Here is a 14,487-nt window from a genome sequence, read left to right on the forward strand (position 1 = left end):
TTTAATGTCTAAAGAACCCTGTTGATTCTATCCTTATTTAGGGACTTTTCCAGATGGGTCATCAGAAATGGGGTGAAAGTTTTGTTCTTCTGTGAGATTTGAATAGCTATACTTATTTGGGGAACTGGGTCTGCTCTGCATACATAGATCTTTCATTTGATGTCACAGCGTGAATTGCTGTTATCTTTGCAAGGCAGACCAGCCCTTTTGCACTGGGCCATGTAAGGACCAGGTAGAGTCCATTGAGGACACCTGTCTTTATTGTTACTTCTTAAAATACAAAATTGACTTGAATTTTTATCTTTCTAACCCCAGGACTTGAGTTCAGTCTCTCTGCCCTGAATCACTGTTTCCAGACTTTCCAACTCCCACCCGTTAAACTGAAAACACATAGTACTTGTCTTGCTGACTTTTGCGGCAAGTTTCATATGTCAGTCCTCCATTGTGTAGAGAAATTCGGCTTGAATGGCTTACTGACTGTTCTAGGAGATATAGCAAGTGTCTAGGGTTTTTTTTGGTTGGGAGGAGGGGAGGTCAGGGGAGGGAGCAATAGGTCTTTAAAGTCCTCCCTTGGGATTTCCCTGTGACTGAGTGGAACCTGATCTACTAAAGCACTTGAGCACGTGCTTTATTTTAAGCACAGAGTAGTTCCAGAGACTTCAGTGGGACTACTCCCATGTTTACAGTTAAGCACATACTTAAGTGCTTTTCTGGATCAGGACCACGGCGTGCACCCACGTCAGACTGGAAGAGGTTAGTTCCCTTAAGTTTTGGGGTTCTTTTGGAATAAGGAGGAAAAACGGAGTGGGAGTTTTAACCATTCTCACATCATGGAGTTTTCTCAGGTGCTAGACACGACCCTCCTCTTCTAATTTAAGATCTATTTAAGATTACTTTCAGACCCATCCTTTGTAATGATGGGTCTCTGAACAACCCTGTCAAGCATTAGATCCAAACTTTGCATCTCAGGCCTATGTCTCATTGTTCTTGAAATACATTGCTTTGTCTCATTAGACGCTTCCTTTCCAGAGCTAATACGCTGATTCCTTTGCCTCTCTTCTGATTTCTGGTTGTTAGACACATATATGTTCTGCCCCTCACCCCCCCGCCCACCCTACAGAGATCTTCTGCAGGAGGAACGGTACATTAGGAACCTGAACTAATGTCCCATTGAAGCAAATGGAGAGAGTCCATTGGATCACAACCTGGCTGCATTGAATTGAGAATTGAATTTACTGCTGAGTTTGACCAACTCTGTGTCTGAATATGGATTCAGAATATGGGCACGTTTGCTTAGCTAAGTATTATGTCAGAAGCTACCAATAGAAGCTGCCAATAGAAGTTACACCAATGGATCAAAACCAATACACATTTCTAGGGCAATGGTACTGGTCATAGAATCCTCGGGCTGGATTTTGCCATCAGAAACATGAGTCCAACTCCCACTGAGATCGTACTGGTCCTCAGTGTGGAATTAGACCCACAGCAATGGCACAGACCCATGAGGTAATTTATTCCCCCCGCACCCCCCATGACAGCCCAATGCAGGATTTTTTCCTACAGTGTTTTGTCCAGCCCTGTTTTAAATGTCCCCAAAATGGGGCTTCGACCACCTATCTCTGGAGCCTATTCCCCAGTTGAATGTGTCTCACTGTTAAGACTTTTGCTGTGATATCCAGCCTACATTTTCTCTCGCTCAAATGCTGACTTGCTGACACTGCTCTTTGTATTCAGCTCCACAGTGGCAGCTTCTATTGGTGCGTTCAGCAGCAGGAATGGGCTGTTTTCAGAAAAGCTGCATCGATTCAACCAAGTCTGCGTATGCCGATGCTCCTGAAGCAGCTGCTTCTAAAAAATTCCCTGCCTCCTCAGCCTCTGTTGATAGGGCCAGATCCAAAGCCCGTTGAAGTCGGTGCAAAGACTCCCATTCAATTCAAAGGGCTTTAGATCTGACCCTAAGCGAGGGACCAACTTTGAATGTCATGTGCTGACAGCCCTTCTCGGTCCTCAGAGGAATGGATGACTTGTCATAGATGATCAATAAATGTCACCACTTGCCTTACGGCACTAGGCTTTTCTAAAAAAGAATCTCATCGAAGGAGACTGAAACATGGAACATGATCTTGTCCTGACTTCTTCAGTGCTCAGGGATTTGGTGCTGGTGGTGAATGGTTTCCCTGAAGTGCTGATAGGACGCATGTTCTGCAATAAATAAAGAGGGGCTAGTCAGTGGTTTGAGCCTTGGCCTGCTAAACCCAGGGTTGTGAGTTCAATCCTTGAGGGGGCCATTTATGGATCTGGGGCAAGAATCTGTCTCGGGATTGGTCCTGCTTTGAGCAGGGGGTTAGACTAGATGACCTCCTGAGGTCCCTTCCAACCCTGATATTCTATGAAAAGAGAAGGGGCCTGCCTGATCCTCCTCTCATGCTGATGTAATCTCTCGGATTTGAGTGGATTACTCCTGAGTTGGACTGGTATGAGATTAGAATCTGGACTAAATCTTTTACGTTTTGGATAGGCAAAATAGGCTTAATTCTGCCTGCTGTTACTGTTTTCAACAGAGTGACCCATGTCAGACTGCGGTTGGCAGTGAGTCCAAAAAGCCAAGTTCTGTCCTGATTTACACCCACCGAAGTCAAAGTCTGCTTCTGCCTCGTCCTAGGGCGAGACATTTACGGTTCTGAAAAACTGTGTTCTTGGAGGGTCATATGGTTCCTGGTTCCAGGACTGGACTCCTGAATCAACTCAGGACCGTATGTAAATCCATGGTAGAGATGATGATGATGACTCCCATAATGCCAAGGGCACTTCGCTACAAAGACTGATTACCTATCTCCATTAGGTTTCCAAATGTGTGCACCTTGCTGGCTGGCTCATTTGGTACCACCTCCTCCCTCATCATGGACAGGCCTGTATCCCTATGCAAAGCTAAACACCCAGCTGATTGGATGCCCATTGCATATAGATCCCATCCAAACATTGCATTCCTCCAGACGTTGGTCTGAGTGATGCGAGAATCACCTGTATGTGGAATATGGGTGGTTACAATGTAAGCTTTTACTCCTTCATTCTAAGTTGTACAGGCTGAGTTTGTATTATCTATCCCTAAAGCTGATGTTAATGAATCTGATGTTGAAGGCAGAGGTTAGGGACTCATTTCAGCAGAGATGAGTCTTTTCTTTATGTCCCCTTTTACCAATGGATGGAGTGACAGTCCCGTTACTTTCCCCGAAGTTCAGGAGCAGCTGGGAGATGAGAGGTGGAAAATTGTTAAAGAGGCCTTAATCTGGTATCCATGTGTGACTCTCAGTGTGTCTGGCATGGATAAATTCTATCACCTGGGCTGGAAACTGCTCACACCCCAGGCTCCGTCAGTACAATGTTGCACATAGGCAGGCCACAGTTTGAAAACTGGGTCTGATAAGACAGGTACTTCTCAAGTGCCAGGTCTCCTTTCTATCTTCAGTCCATATCCAGGTCATAGGGCCTGACTGAGCTCCAATATAAGCCAATGGAAAGACTCCCATTGGTCACAGGGCAAGTTGGATCATGCCCCTAGTCTATAGATGATTTTGTCGGCCATCCACCCCATTGCCAGGTTTATCTTACGCAGTAGATCTGCAGGTAAGTCTGCACATCTCAGGGAGCTCCTCTTTCTCTGGGATGAAGTACAGCTGGCAGAGGGGGAGGGATGAGTCGTTCGACCGTTGCTCTCTTAAAGGGCTATTCCTTACAATTCAATTGCAGCAGATTCCCAGAGTCCTGACTCTTTAGGTCTGAACTTCTCCATCTTTACTGACACCTGCTAGTATTTCAAGCCATTTTGACATGCTTCTTGGTTAGCCCTTTCCCTTTACGATCGACGAATTTACCTGATTAAACTTGCGTTGGATGTGGTCTCAAAAGCCGTTCTAGAATCAGCAGCAATTGTCGGCTCAAATTATTTTAATATTTATCAAGACTAGTATCGACGGGCACTCCGATGCTATGATGATGTTAAAAGCCTTAGAAATGTCAATAAACAACGACATTATTTGCCTCTTAATCTGACATTGTACCACCCGAAGGAGTGTTAGGCATAGTTAGAACAAGTGACTAGAAGTCAGGACCCCTGGGTTCTATTCCCTCTGCCACTGATCCAGTGTGCAATCGCGGTTGTTTAGGCTCAGATTTTCAGAAGTGGCCTCTACGTCGGGGCATCTCCCTTTTTTGGTTGCCCAGGTTGGTCTTAGACACCTGATTTGGGGATGGCTGAAAATAGACTTAGGGACTTAATTTCAGGCACCCAGGTTTTAAAAAATGGGCTTAATCTTTTTGCACATTAATTTCCCCATTTTGAAAAACGAGGCTAATAAGATGATGCACCTTTGCAAAGCCCTACAGAGGAAAAACATTATAGATGTGCCAAATATTAAATATGATGATTATTAACAATAGCATGTCAGGGTGGCAAGTTATAATGCATTGGAAGCTTCAAAACTACCAGCATAGGAATATAATAATTGCCACACTAGTACAGACCAATGGTCCACCTACTCTGGTGTCTGACCCGTGCCAGTGGAATATACACCGCTACCTCGATATAACGTGACCCGATATAACATAAATTTGGATATAATGCAAGTAAAGCAGTGCTCCGGGTTGGAGGGGGGTGTAGGGTTAGGTTGCGCACTCCGGTGGATCAAAGCAAGTTCAATATAATGCGGCTTCACCTATAACGCGGTAAGATTTTTTGGCTCCCAAGGACAGCGTTATATCGAGGTAGCGGTGTAGCTATTTCAGAGTCTGGCTTAAATACCTCTTAATGCACCTAGCCAATATTGCAATACTGCACTGTGGTGCGGGAAAAATATGTGTCTTGAATCCAGCTGGGAACTCAGTTTATGGGAGGCTGGTTTCTGAAGACAAAGGATTGATAGCCCTTCTAAATCATGTAAACATGGTGCTTGTCTATAAATACAGCTCCAGCAAATACAATGAGTCACTTCATTTGCTGATATTGTGAAGATGGAAATGAAGAATGTGAAAGATAATATGGGGCATGAAAGATGGTGTTGCGATTAAAGGCGCAGGGTTGGGCGTCAACCGATGTGAGTTTTATTCTGAGCATGGAAATGGGTTTCTTCTGTGCTGAAAGCAAGAGGGGAAGATTTTGAGAATCGCTCAGCTTTGACCTAACTCTGCTTGCCTAGAAATCAGTAGTAAAGCTCTCCTTCGGCAGGCCAACACTGAGCACCTTCCAAAATCCCATCCTTAAACGCTCTGGGCCTCAGTTTACTTCGGCTGTTAAACAGGGTGATGATAGAGGTGTCAAGAGGTTAAATGAATATATAGCTGTAAAGGGAAAGGCCCTTAGGAACATGCCCAGTATCAAGAAAGCTCTATTTTTTCTTGTGATTGGAACAGTGACATTTTGACCGCCACCCAGAAAGGAGACTTCACATTCATGATCAATCAGTGATGAACAGTAATAATAACACAGTGTAAAACAGCCTGTACACCCCAAGTAAAGAGTTGATCTCAGCTGGTCACATAAATCTAAAGGGCTCCAGCTACATAGTTATCAATTAAGCTGTCAAGTAATAATTACACCACTTCCCACTAGATTTCTGGCATGTAGAACTACTAGGCTATCTTGCCAAAATAGACCTAGTGGGGAGTTAAACTGGTGGTCAACTTGCTAGGGCTAATAGAAGATTTATCCAATGGGTATTCTATTCTATTCTGTTCTATTCTATTCTAGTTCTTACGTCTCACCCAGCTGTATGGAAGCTGAATTGTATTCTCTGGAGCCATGGGGAGTATTTATGACCAGGATATATTTAGTTCAAAAAGATTTATGATCATCAGTAACCTTTGCAGCTATGCAAAATGAAGACCATGCGACAAGATACTCAAACCTCATGCTTCAGGGTTTTGGCTACCTGTTGGTGCCAGGAAGCAATACTCATATTAAATCAATACTGGATGTCTTTCTAAGAGAGATGCTCTAATTAAACTACAAGCGATTGGGCTCAATGGAGGAATCACTGGCTAATCAATTGTGCTGTGATGCAGGAGGTCAGACTAGATGATCAAAATGGCTCTTTTTGGCATTAAGATCTATGAATGTTGCACATTTGCAAATTATGCATTTTTGTTTGGTGGTTCTGAGGTTTGTTTGGGGTGGCTGTAATAATGCTATATTAGCTTATTTGGAAGTACTGGTGAGACTTGGAAAGAGGATGCTCAACTAACTGGATCAAAGTTTGATCTATCATGACAAGTACTTCTTTGGTTCCTATGTGATCTAGGTATGGAGCTGTGTTTTAGTGTAAAACCCTTATTCCAGTACTACATTTGCATCTAATCCACTTCTAAGAATAGTATCATCAAGCTGTTGGGAGGCTTACCTCATTAATGTTTGTAAAGCCATCTGAGGTCCTTGGCTTTAAGGTACAGTATGAATTTAAGTAATTAATTAATTAATAAATAACAACGCTACCACTACTAATTCTAATAGTGCTACTGATTCACAGATTCCAAGGGCAGAAGTAGGGCCCTACCAAAATCACGCTCCATTTTGGTCAATTTTACGGTTGTAGGATTTTAAAAATGGTAAATTTCCTGATTTCAGCTATGTAAATCTGCAATTTCATGGTGCTGTAATTGTAGCGGCCCTGACCCAAAGAGGAGTTGAGGGGTGTGGGGGTCACAAGCTTATTGTAGGGGGGATTGCGGTACTGCTCCTGTTACTTCTGCGCTGCTGCTGACCGGAGAGCGGCAGCTGCTGGCCGGGAGCCCAGCTCTGAAGGCAAAGCTGCCGCCAGCAGCAGCAGCACAGAAGTAAGGATGGCCTGGTATGGTATTGCCACCCTTACTTTTGTGCTTCTGCCTGCAGAGCTGGGCCCTCAGTCAGCAGCCTCCACTCTCCAGCTGCCCAGCTCTGAAGGCAGCAGTGCAGAAGTAAGGGTGGCAATACCGCGACCCCCCCTAAAATAACTTTGCGACCCCCCTGCAACTCCCTTTTGGGTTAGGACTCCCAATTTGAGAAACACTGGGCTCCCCCGTGAAATTTGTATAGTATAGGGTAAAAGCACACAAAAGACCAGATTTCACGGGGGGAGACCAGATTTCACGGTCCATGACGCATTTTTCATGGCCGTGAATTTGGTAGGGCCCTAGCCAGAAGGGACCATTGTGATCATCTGTCCTCCTGTAAAACACCAATCATAGCACTTCCCCAAAATAATTCTTAGGGCAGAGCTTTTAGAAAATACATTGTCTGTGATGGAGAATCCACCATGACACCTGGCAAGTTATTTCAATGATAATAGAGGCCGTGTGGTCTCGCAGGTAGGGCAGTTGGATGGACAGGCGACCTGGTTTCTAATCCTGGCTGGGCCAGTGAGCTCCAGCTATTCACTTCACTTTGGCTGCCTTGTCTACTGAGACTGTGAATTCTCCATGGTTGAGGGTGTCTCTTAGTATGTGTTTGTGCTGCGCCTAGCACAACGTGACCCTGATCTTTTTGAGGATCCTCTAATTATTAATAATAATCTTCACCATTCATTAACGCCTTTAAAATTGGACAATAATTTCCACACAAAGACCAGGGAAAAGACTCACTCCTCCCTTCCCCTCCCCACAAAAATCATTTCACCCCTGGAGCAGGCCTCCCAAAACCTGCCGAAGGTTGAAAGTGCCCACTTCTTCCACATCTGCGACTGGTTCTTCCGAAGCACTCTGCGTGACCTTTCTTTCAAACGTGGACGGGAGTCGCTCAGCACTTGAGCAGATATTGGATGACTCTGCGAGAGCTGTTGAAAGACAGGGGTGATAAATAGTGTTTGAACTGTGTTTCTCCTCGCCTTCAGGCAGAATTTGAGACTCTCAGGTACATCGCCCTGGAGAGTGATTCGCCGGGCCTACCACGGGCACATGTACACAGGGTCCCTCCTTGGCAGAAAGCTGACACTTCCAGCTCGCTGACCTCAGGACTGTAAGTGTTTAAAATGTTCCAGCACACACAGAGAAAAAAAACCACAATTCGACTTTATGTAAGCGGGGGAATGGTCCCGCTATTGTGGGGAAATTTCCTGACTTCTGCACTACCCCGGTGAGGTGGGCAAGCGAAAGGATCTGAGTCCCCGCTCCCACTTCCTTTACCCAGAGGCCTTCCTGCCCTTGAGGGCTTCCCTTCCACTCTCCTGTCTGGCTGAGTCCTCGTAACCCCAACAAGGCTGGGCCCAGGATTCCTGGGGGGCTCGACCCCCAACCCTGCTGTGGTCACCTAGGACAGGGGCTAGGGTGTCCCCACTCCGGGGTACTTTCTTTACACTGGGCACCTCCCTGACCCACTGATTATTCCATACAATTTAAAGCAAATACAAGTTGTTTAATTAACAATTAATTTAAAGAAAAGAACAAGGAAAAATGGGAAAGGTTAAAGGAAAACACATCACCCTGCTCTGTGGCAGGGAACATCACAACCAGTGTCTCTGGAATGTCAGGGCAGGTCACAGTCTGCTTCTTGTAGGTCCCAGGCCTCCTTCTCAGGCCCAGGCCGTGCTGCAGAGACGCTGCGGGTTGGACACTTGCAATGGTGGTGGCCACACACCTCCGGGCTTTGAGTGGTGGGACCCTTCTTCCCAGCGTCAGCCCCCCGTAGGGTTAAGGTCCCCCTCCCGGTCTGGCCTGCAAGGGCCCTTGTCTGGGGGTGTCTTTCTGTGCTGGGCCCTTTGCCCAGGTTCCCCCTTGGCTGGCCCCACTTGCTCACCACACCTGGCTCTGCAGCTGCAGCTCTGCTCCCAGCACAGGATCTGCTCTCCCCGGGCTGCGTCTTTGGCTCTGTGGCTGCAGCTTCACTCCCAGCACAGGATCTGCTCTCCCTGGGCTGCGTCTCTGGCTCTGCGGCTGCACCTCTGCTCCCAGCACAGGATCTGCTCTCCCTGGGCTGCGTCTCTGGCTCTGCGGCTGCACCTCTGCTCCCAGCACAGGATCTGCTCTCCCCGGGCTGCGTCTCTGGCTCTGTGGCTGCAGCTCCACTCCCAGCACAGGATCTGCTCTCCCTGGGCTGCGTCTCTGGCTCTGGATCTGGCACGGTTCTGCTCTCCAGCTCAGCTTGGGCCCCTGCTCTCTCCTTAGCTCGGCCCCACTCTGTCTGTCTCAGGCCATTCCAGTTCACACGGAGGACGGGACCCCCCCGGCCTCCTGACTCTCTGATTAGCCTGCCCGCCCTGTCAATCAGGCTGATCTGGAGCATTGGCCTCTCCCCATTGTTCCTGGGGACAGTCAGTCTCAGGCTCCTGATTTGCCATCGACCCTTCCCCTTTTAGTGCTGGGAGCTAGCAACCCAAACACCCCCACTGAGTGTTAGTAAGGGGGCAACAGTCCCCTTACATTCCCCCTTGCTAAAATACTGCCACATTTACAATATTTACATCGGTACATTCAGGCCCCATGGTAACAACATATACCCATATCATTGTATATTAACAACCCATTAGCAATTATTAAAAGAACATTTAGCATATTTAACATTTTACATCTACTTCTTAATACCATACATAACAATATTTATTAAAACACTACATAGAACCAATAACATAATTATCTTTAAGTCTAACAGGAAGTATGCCCTTATTAGCCCTCTGGGACCTTTTTAAGACTGGCGGTTCGTTACCCATATTTTTTATTTTCCTATCCTCGGGTAATACTGGGTCAGTTTGAAGGATCTGGCCATTCTTGTTAGGGTTTGGGTTTGCCCCACTCTGTCCCCCTCTGTATTCGGTTTGTGGGACTAGAACCATTTCCCAATTGGTTTCAGCCTCCTTAGGGCGTACTGATCTACGCCTCCTATGGTCCCTGTCTGGACTAAGAGTGCAATGTTTCAACTGGTCCCTATGTACTACTATCCCAGGACCTCCTCGTTCAGGCTGGTTAGCGTACACTGGCAGTTCGGGATTGTTGTGGGTGATCACAGTGGGGGGATTTGGCTTCCATTTGTCCTGTATTTTATTACATCTCCGGCGTCTACGGCTACGAAGTGGTACACAGTTACCAGATCTGATGAGAGCCCCACTGGACTTGCTATCATAAGTCCCTTTCCTACTTTGGGCTCTGTCTTTAGTTGTTCTGAGAGCAACTTTCCAGGCTGTTTTCAGCCTGTCATGGTGACCTTTGACCTGGTCATCATAATTGGTCATCTCATTCTTAGAAAAGACTTCTTGATGCTTCTTTGGCAACGCCCTTATGTTAGCCACATATGCAGGAATCAGCCCTTGACGTGCCGCTTGAACTGGAACTTGCAGTCTCCCATCACATCTTTCTTGAAGAAAGGTAACTCGTCCTCCCTTCTCCTTCGTCACCTGCAGCTCATTTCCTGGTACACAGCTGTGTTCGTCAAGGATCTTCCCTCTCCAAGGAGGAATAATGGTCTTCCGTTCTCTGCCCACTTTACCATTTCCCATATGCCTTGTGGGGCCCAGGGAAAGACTCTGCCTCTCCTCTCGAGCCAGTACTTTACTCAGCACAGCATTCTTCATAGAGTGCTCGTGACAGTTCATCTTCCTGGTTCCTTCTCCTGGCAGCAGTAGCTCCTTCAGCTCACTAATGATGTTCATCCCTAGAATCCCTGGGACTCCTTCTCCTATATGGCTCCCTTTTGAGGCTTTGTCTTTCAGGATGAAGATGCATTTTCCTGGCAGTGTCTGGCCCATATACTCTATGTCTGTTTCGAGGCACCCCACCACTGGGATTGCCAGTCCATTAACAGCTGTTAGACGTACAAACCGTGTGCTGTGCATGGTCAGGTCCTTGTCCTTCAGATATTTTTGAAAATGCGACTCAGTAATGGTGGTGACTTCTGAGCCAGTATCTAACAAACATTTGGTCTTCACCCCTGCTATACATACTTCAGCAGTTAGACAATCTTCAAATGCTCGCTTACAGAAATCGCTAGATATGCTGGCACTGCCCATGTTCCTCTCAACACTGTATGCAGAGGGATTTTCCACAAAGGACAGGCCTAGGAATCCTTCTGCCACTGCTTGGCCTTCTACTGTAGAGGGACCACTTGCTCCTGGTGCCCCATTGGTTTCGAGTGCCTGGGACTCTGTTCTCCTTCTTAGTGGACATTTTCGGCTAGTATGTCCTGGCCTTTCACAAGTGTAACAAATGTATCTTCCCAGCTCGTCCTTCAGTGGAGATCTTCGGGATCCTGGGGCCCTTGGATATCTTGGCATATTAGTGGGAGGTTTTCCTTTCATCACCTCAGTCATTATTTTCAGCATCTCCCCCTGCTGGACCGCCAGTTTTTGGACAGCTTCACTCAAGCTTTCCAATGTTAGCTGTGTTTGGGGCAGGGCCTTTTCCCCAGCAGCTGCATTCACAAGGCCGCCACTTCGTGTACGGGGGTTAGTCTTTGCTGTCTCTGCCACAGGAACTTCCTCTTCTTCTGACCACATAATAGCAGCCTGCATGAGTTCATGGAACTTCTTACTGGGCTCTTCCTTAAACCTCCTTTTCATTTCACGGCGGAGGGAATCATCCTGGAGCCCCAGCACTAACTGCTCTTTCAGAACCGTATCTGGGTCTGGAACTCGCTGAGGGTCTCGCCGCTCCACTCTGCTCATTTTCTCCTGGAGGTCATATGCATATGCCCGGATAGTTTCACCGGGCTCCTGCTTTCTTTCAAAGAACTCCTTTAGTCGGGTTCCAATAGGTACCTTGTCCCCATACACTTCTAGGAGGAGTTCAAATATCTTTTCCACATTTTTTTTGTCTGCCACTGCCATGAACTTTACTGTGGCCTTGGCCTGGCCCTTGAGGTGCTCCTCTATGAAGTCCACATGATCTTCTTCAGGTACTCTTAGCACACGCAGAGCCGCCTTCACAGACTTGACCCACTCCTCTACTGTAATGTCTCCTGGTCTAGTCGGGAAGCCACCAAACTCCATGATCTTCCGCTCCCGTGGGACGTAAATAGTAGGGGGTTTCTTAGCTTCTGCTGTCTGTTGGTCTATTACTGCCTTGGCCAGCGATAAGGCTTCTCTCTGTTCAGTTCTAGCTTGCTGTAATGCCTCCGCTTGGTCTGATAATCTGCGCTGAAGTTCAGCAAACTGGGTTCGTAGTTCTTCAATTCCAGCCATGGTAGGGTGCTCAACTAGGCCCGGACCATGCTACTAGAACTTAACCAGAAAACCAATGGGATGGACCCTGTGGATAGGATCCTGTTCGTGACGCCAATTATGTAAGCGGGGGAATGGTCCCGCTATTGTGGGGAAATTTCCTGACTTCTGCACTACCCCGGTGAGGTGGGCAAGCGAAAGGATCTGAGTCCCCGCTCCCACTTCCTTTACCCAGAGGCCTTCCTGCCCTTGAGGGCTCCCCTTCCACTCTCCTGTCTGGCTGAGTCCTCGTAACCCCAACAAGGCTGGGCCCAGGATTCCTGGGGGGCTCGACCCCCAACCCTGCTGTGGTCACCTAGGACAGGGGCTAGGGTGTCCCCACTCCGGGGTACTTTCTTTACACTGGGCACCTCCCTGACCCACTGATTATTCCATACAATTTAAAGCAAATACAAGTTGTTTAATTAACAATTAATTTAAAGAAAAGAACAAGGAAAAATGGGAAAGGTTAAAGGAAAACACATCACCCTGCTCTGTGGCAGGGAACATCACAACCAGTGTCTCTGGAATGTCAGGGCAGGTCACAGTCTGCTTCTTGTAGGTCCCAGGCCTCCTTCTCAGGCCCAGGCCGTGCTGCAGAGACGCTGCGGGTTGGACACTTGCAATGGTGGTGGCCACACACCTCCGGGCTTTGAGTGGTGGGACCCTTCTTCCCAGCGTCAGCCCCCCGTAGGGTTAAGGTCCCCCTCCCGGTCTGGCCTGCAAGGGCCCTTGTCTGGGGGTGTCTTTCTGTGCTGGGCCCTTTGCCCAGGTTCCCCCTTGGCTGGCCCCACTTGCTCACCACACCTGGCTCTGCAGCTGCAGCTCTGCTCCCAGCACAGGATCTGCTCTCCCCGGGCTGCGTCTCTGGCTCTGTGGCTGCAGCTCCACTCCCAGCACAGGATCTGCTCTCCCTGGGCTGCGTCTCTGGCTCTGCGGCTGCACCTCTGCTCCCAGCACAGGATCTGCTCTCCCTGGGCTGCGTCTCTGGCTCTGCGGCTGCAGCTCTGCTCCCAGCACAGGATCTGCTCTCCCTGGGCTGCGTCTCTGGCTCTGTGGCTGCAGCTCCACTCCCAGCACAGGATCTACTCTCCCTGGGCTGCGTCTCTGGCTCTGCGGCTGCACCTCTGCTCCCAGCACAGGATCTGCTCTCCCCGGGCTGCGTCTCTGGCTCTGTGGCTGCAGCTCCACTCCCAGCACAGGATCTGCTCTCCCTGGGCTGCGTCTCTGGCTCTGGATCTGGCACGGTTCTGCTCTCCAGCTCAGCTTGGGCCCCTGCTCTCTCCTTAGCTCGGCCCCACTCTGTCTGTCTCAGGCCATTCCAGTTCACACGGAGGACGGGACCCCCCCGGCCTCCTGACTCTCTGATTAGCCTGCCCGCCCTGTCAATCAGGCTGATCTGGAGCATTGGCCTCTCCCCATTGTTCCTGGGGACAGTCAGTCTCAGGCTCCTGATTTGCCATCGACCCTTCCCCTTTTAGTGCTGGGAGCTAGCAACCCAAACACCCCCACTGAGTGTTAGTAAGGGGGCAACAGTCCCCTTACATTTACTTCCCTGTATTTAACACCCGAGACAGATAGTGCAACATGCCTGTAAAATAAGTGCGGGTTTAAAAATCGGGGGAAAAAATCAGTGACTCCACCCAGTCAAATTCTGGCTGTGTGGAACTAGCCATAATACCCAATCCCCCCACTATCTGGGGGCACTAGTACGCTTCAGAAGTAGTATCGGCATACAAATATTTCCGTCTGAGATCAACCCTACATTCCTTGGGCGTTCTCTTCCTGCTCAGGGTATGAGGAAGGCCTTGGTGTTGTAACTGTACCAGTAATCCCTCCTAGTGGAGTTTATAGCCGCAAAAGAGTGCTTTTGTGGGTACAGTTTATACTGGTTCCAATGAACAAAACAAACTCTCCCGGCGAAAGGAATGTTTTGTTGGTGTAACTGCATGTAGATTAGAGCTCTTGTTGGCATAGCTACATTGGTTAGCAGTTTGATTTTTTTTTCATACTCCTCACTGACATAATTATGCAGGCCACATTTTTTGTGTAGACCAGGCCTTATATACATGGGAAGCTGAACATAGGCAGGAGCTTAGCTATCATGCTAATATAAATAATCAGATAGGATATAAATATAAAATACATAGATCAACTGATAGATATATAGATGCACTGATAAGTTGGTCAGGGTGGCTGCATATGTGTACATGCAGAAATATGTGAGCCATGTCTTCTGGCCTGTTGGCCGTGCCCCTCCCATATGAAATATACTGTAGCCTTTTACTAAAATAGCCCCAACTCTATGACAATAATACATAACACTTTTCATCTATAG

General features: G+C 47.9%; 1 protein-coding gene across 1 annotated transcript; it reads right to left on the reverse strand.

Moving 5' to 3' along the window:
* Positions 1-7,650: 7,650 nt before the first annotated feature.
* Positions 7,651-13,684, reverse strand: LOC135972855 (uncharacterized). The gene is made up of 2 exons (XM_065553077.1): positions 8,764-13,684; positions 7,651-7,799 (listed from the first exon to the last, which is right to left on the reverse strand). Exon 1 carries the CDS (start codon positions 12,129-12,131, stop codon positions 9,570-9,572), a length of 2,562 nt encoding a protein of 853 aa, XP_065409149.1. The 5' UTR covers positions 12,132-13,684; the 3' UTR covers positions 7,651-7,799; positions 8,764-9,569.
* Positions 13,685-14,487: the final 803 nt, after the last annotated feature.

The sequence above is a fragment of the Chrysemys picta genome, chromosome 1, assembly GCF_011386835.1.
Source record: "Chrysemys picta bellii isolate R12L10 chromosome 1, ASM1138683v2, whole genome shotgun sequence".
Lineage (NCBI taxonomy): Eukaryota > Metazoa > Chordata > Testudines > Emydidae > Chrysemys > Chrysemys picta.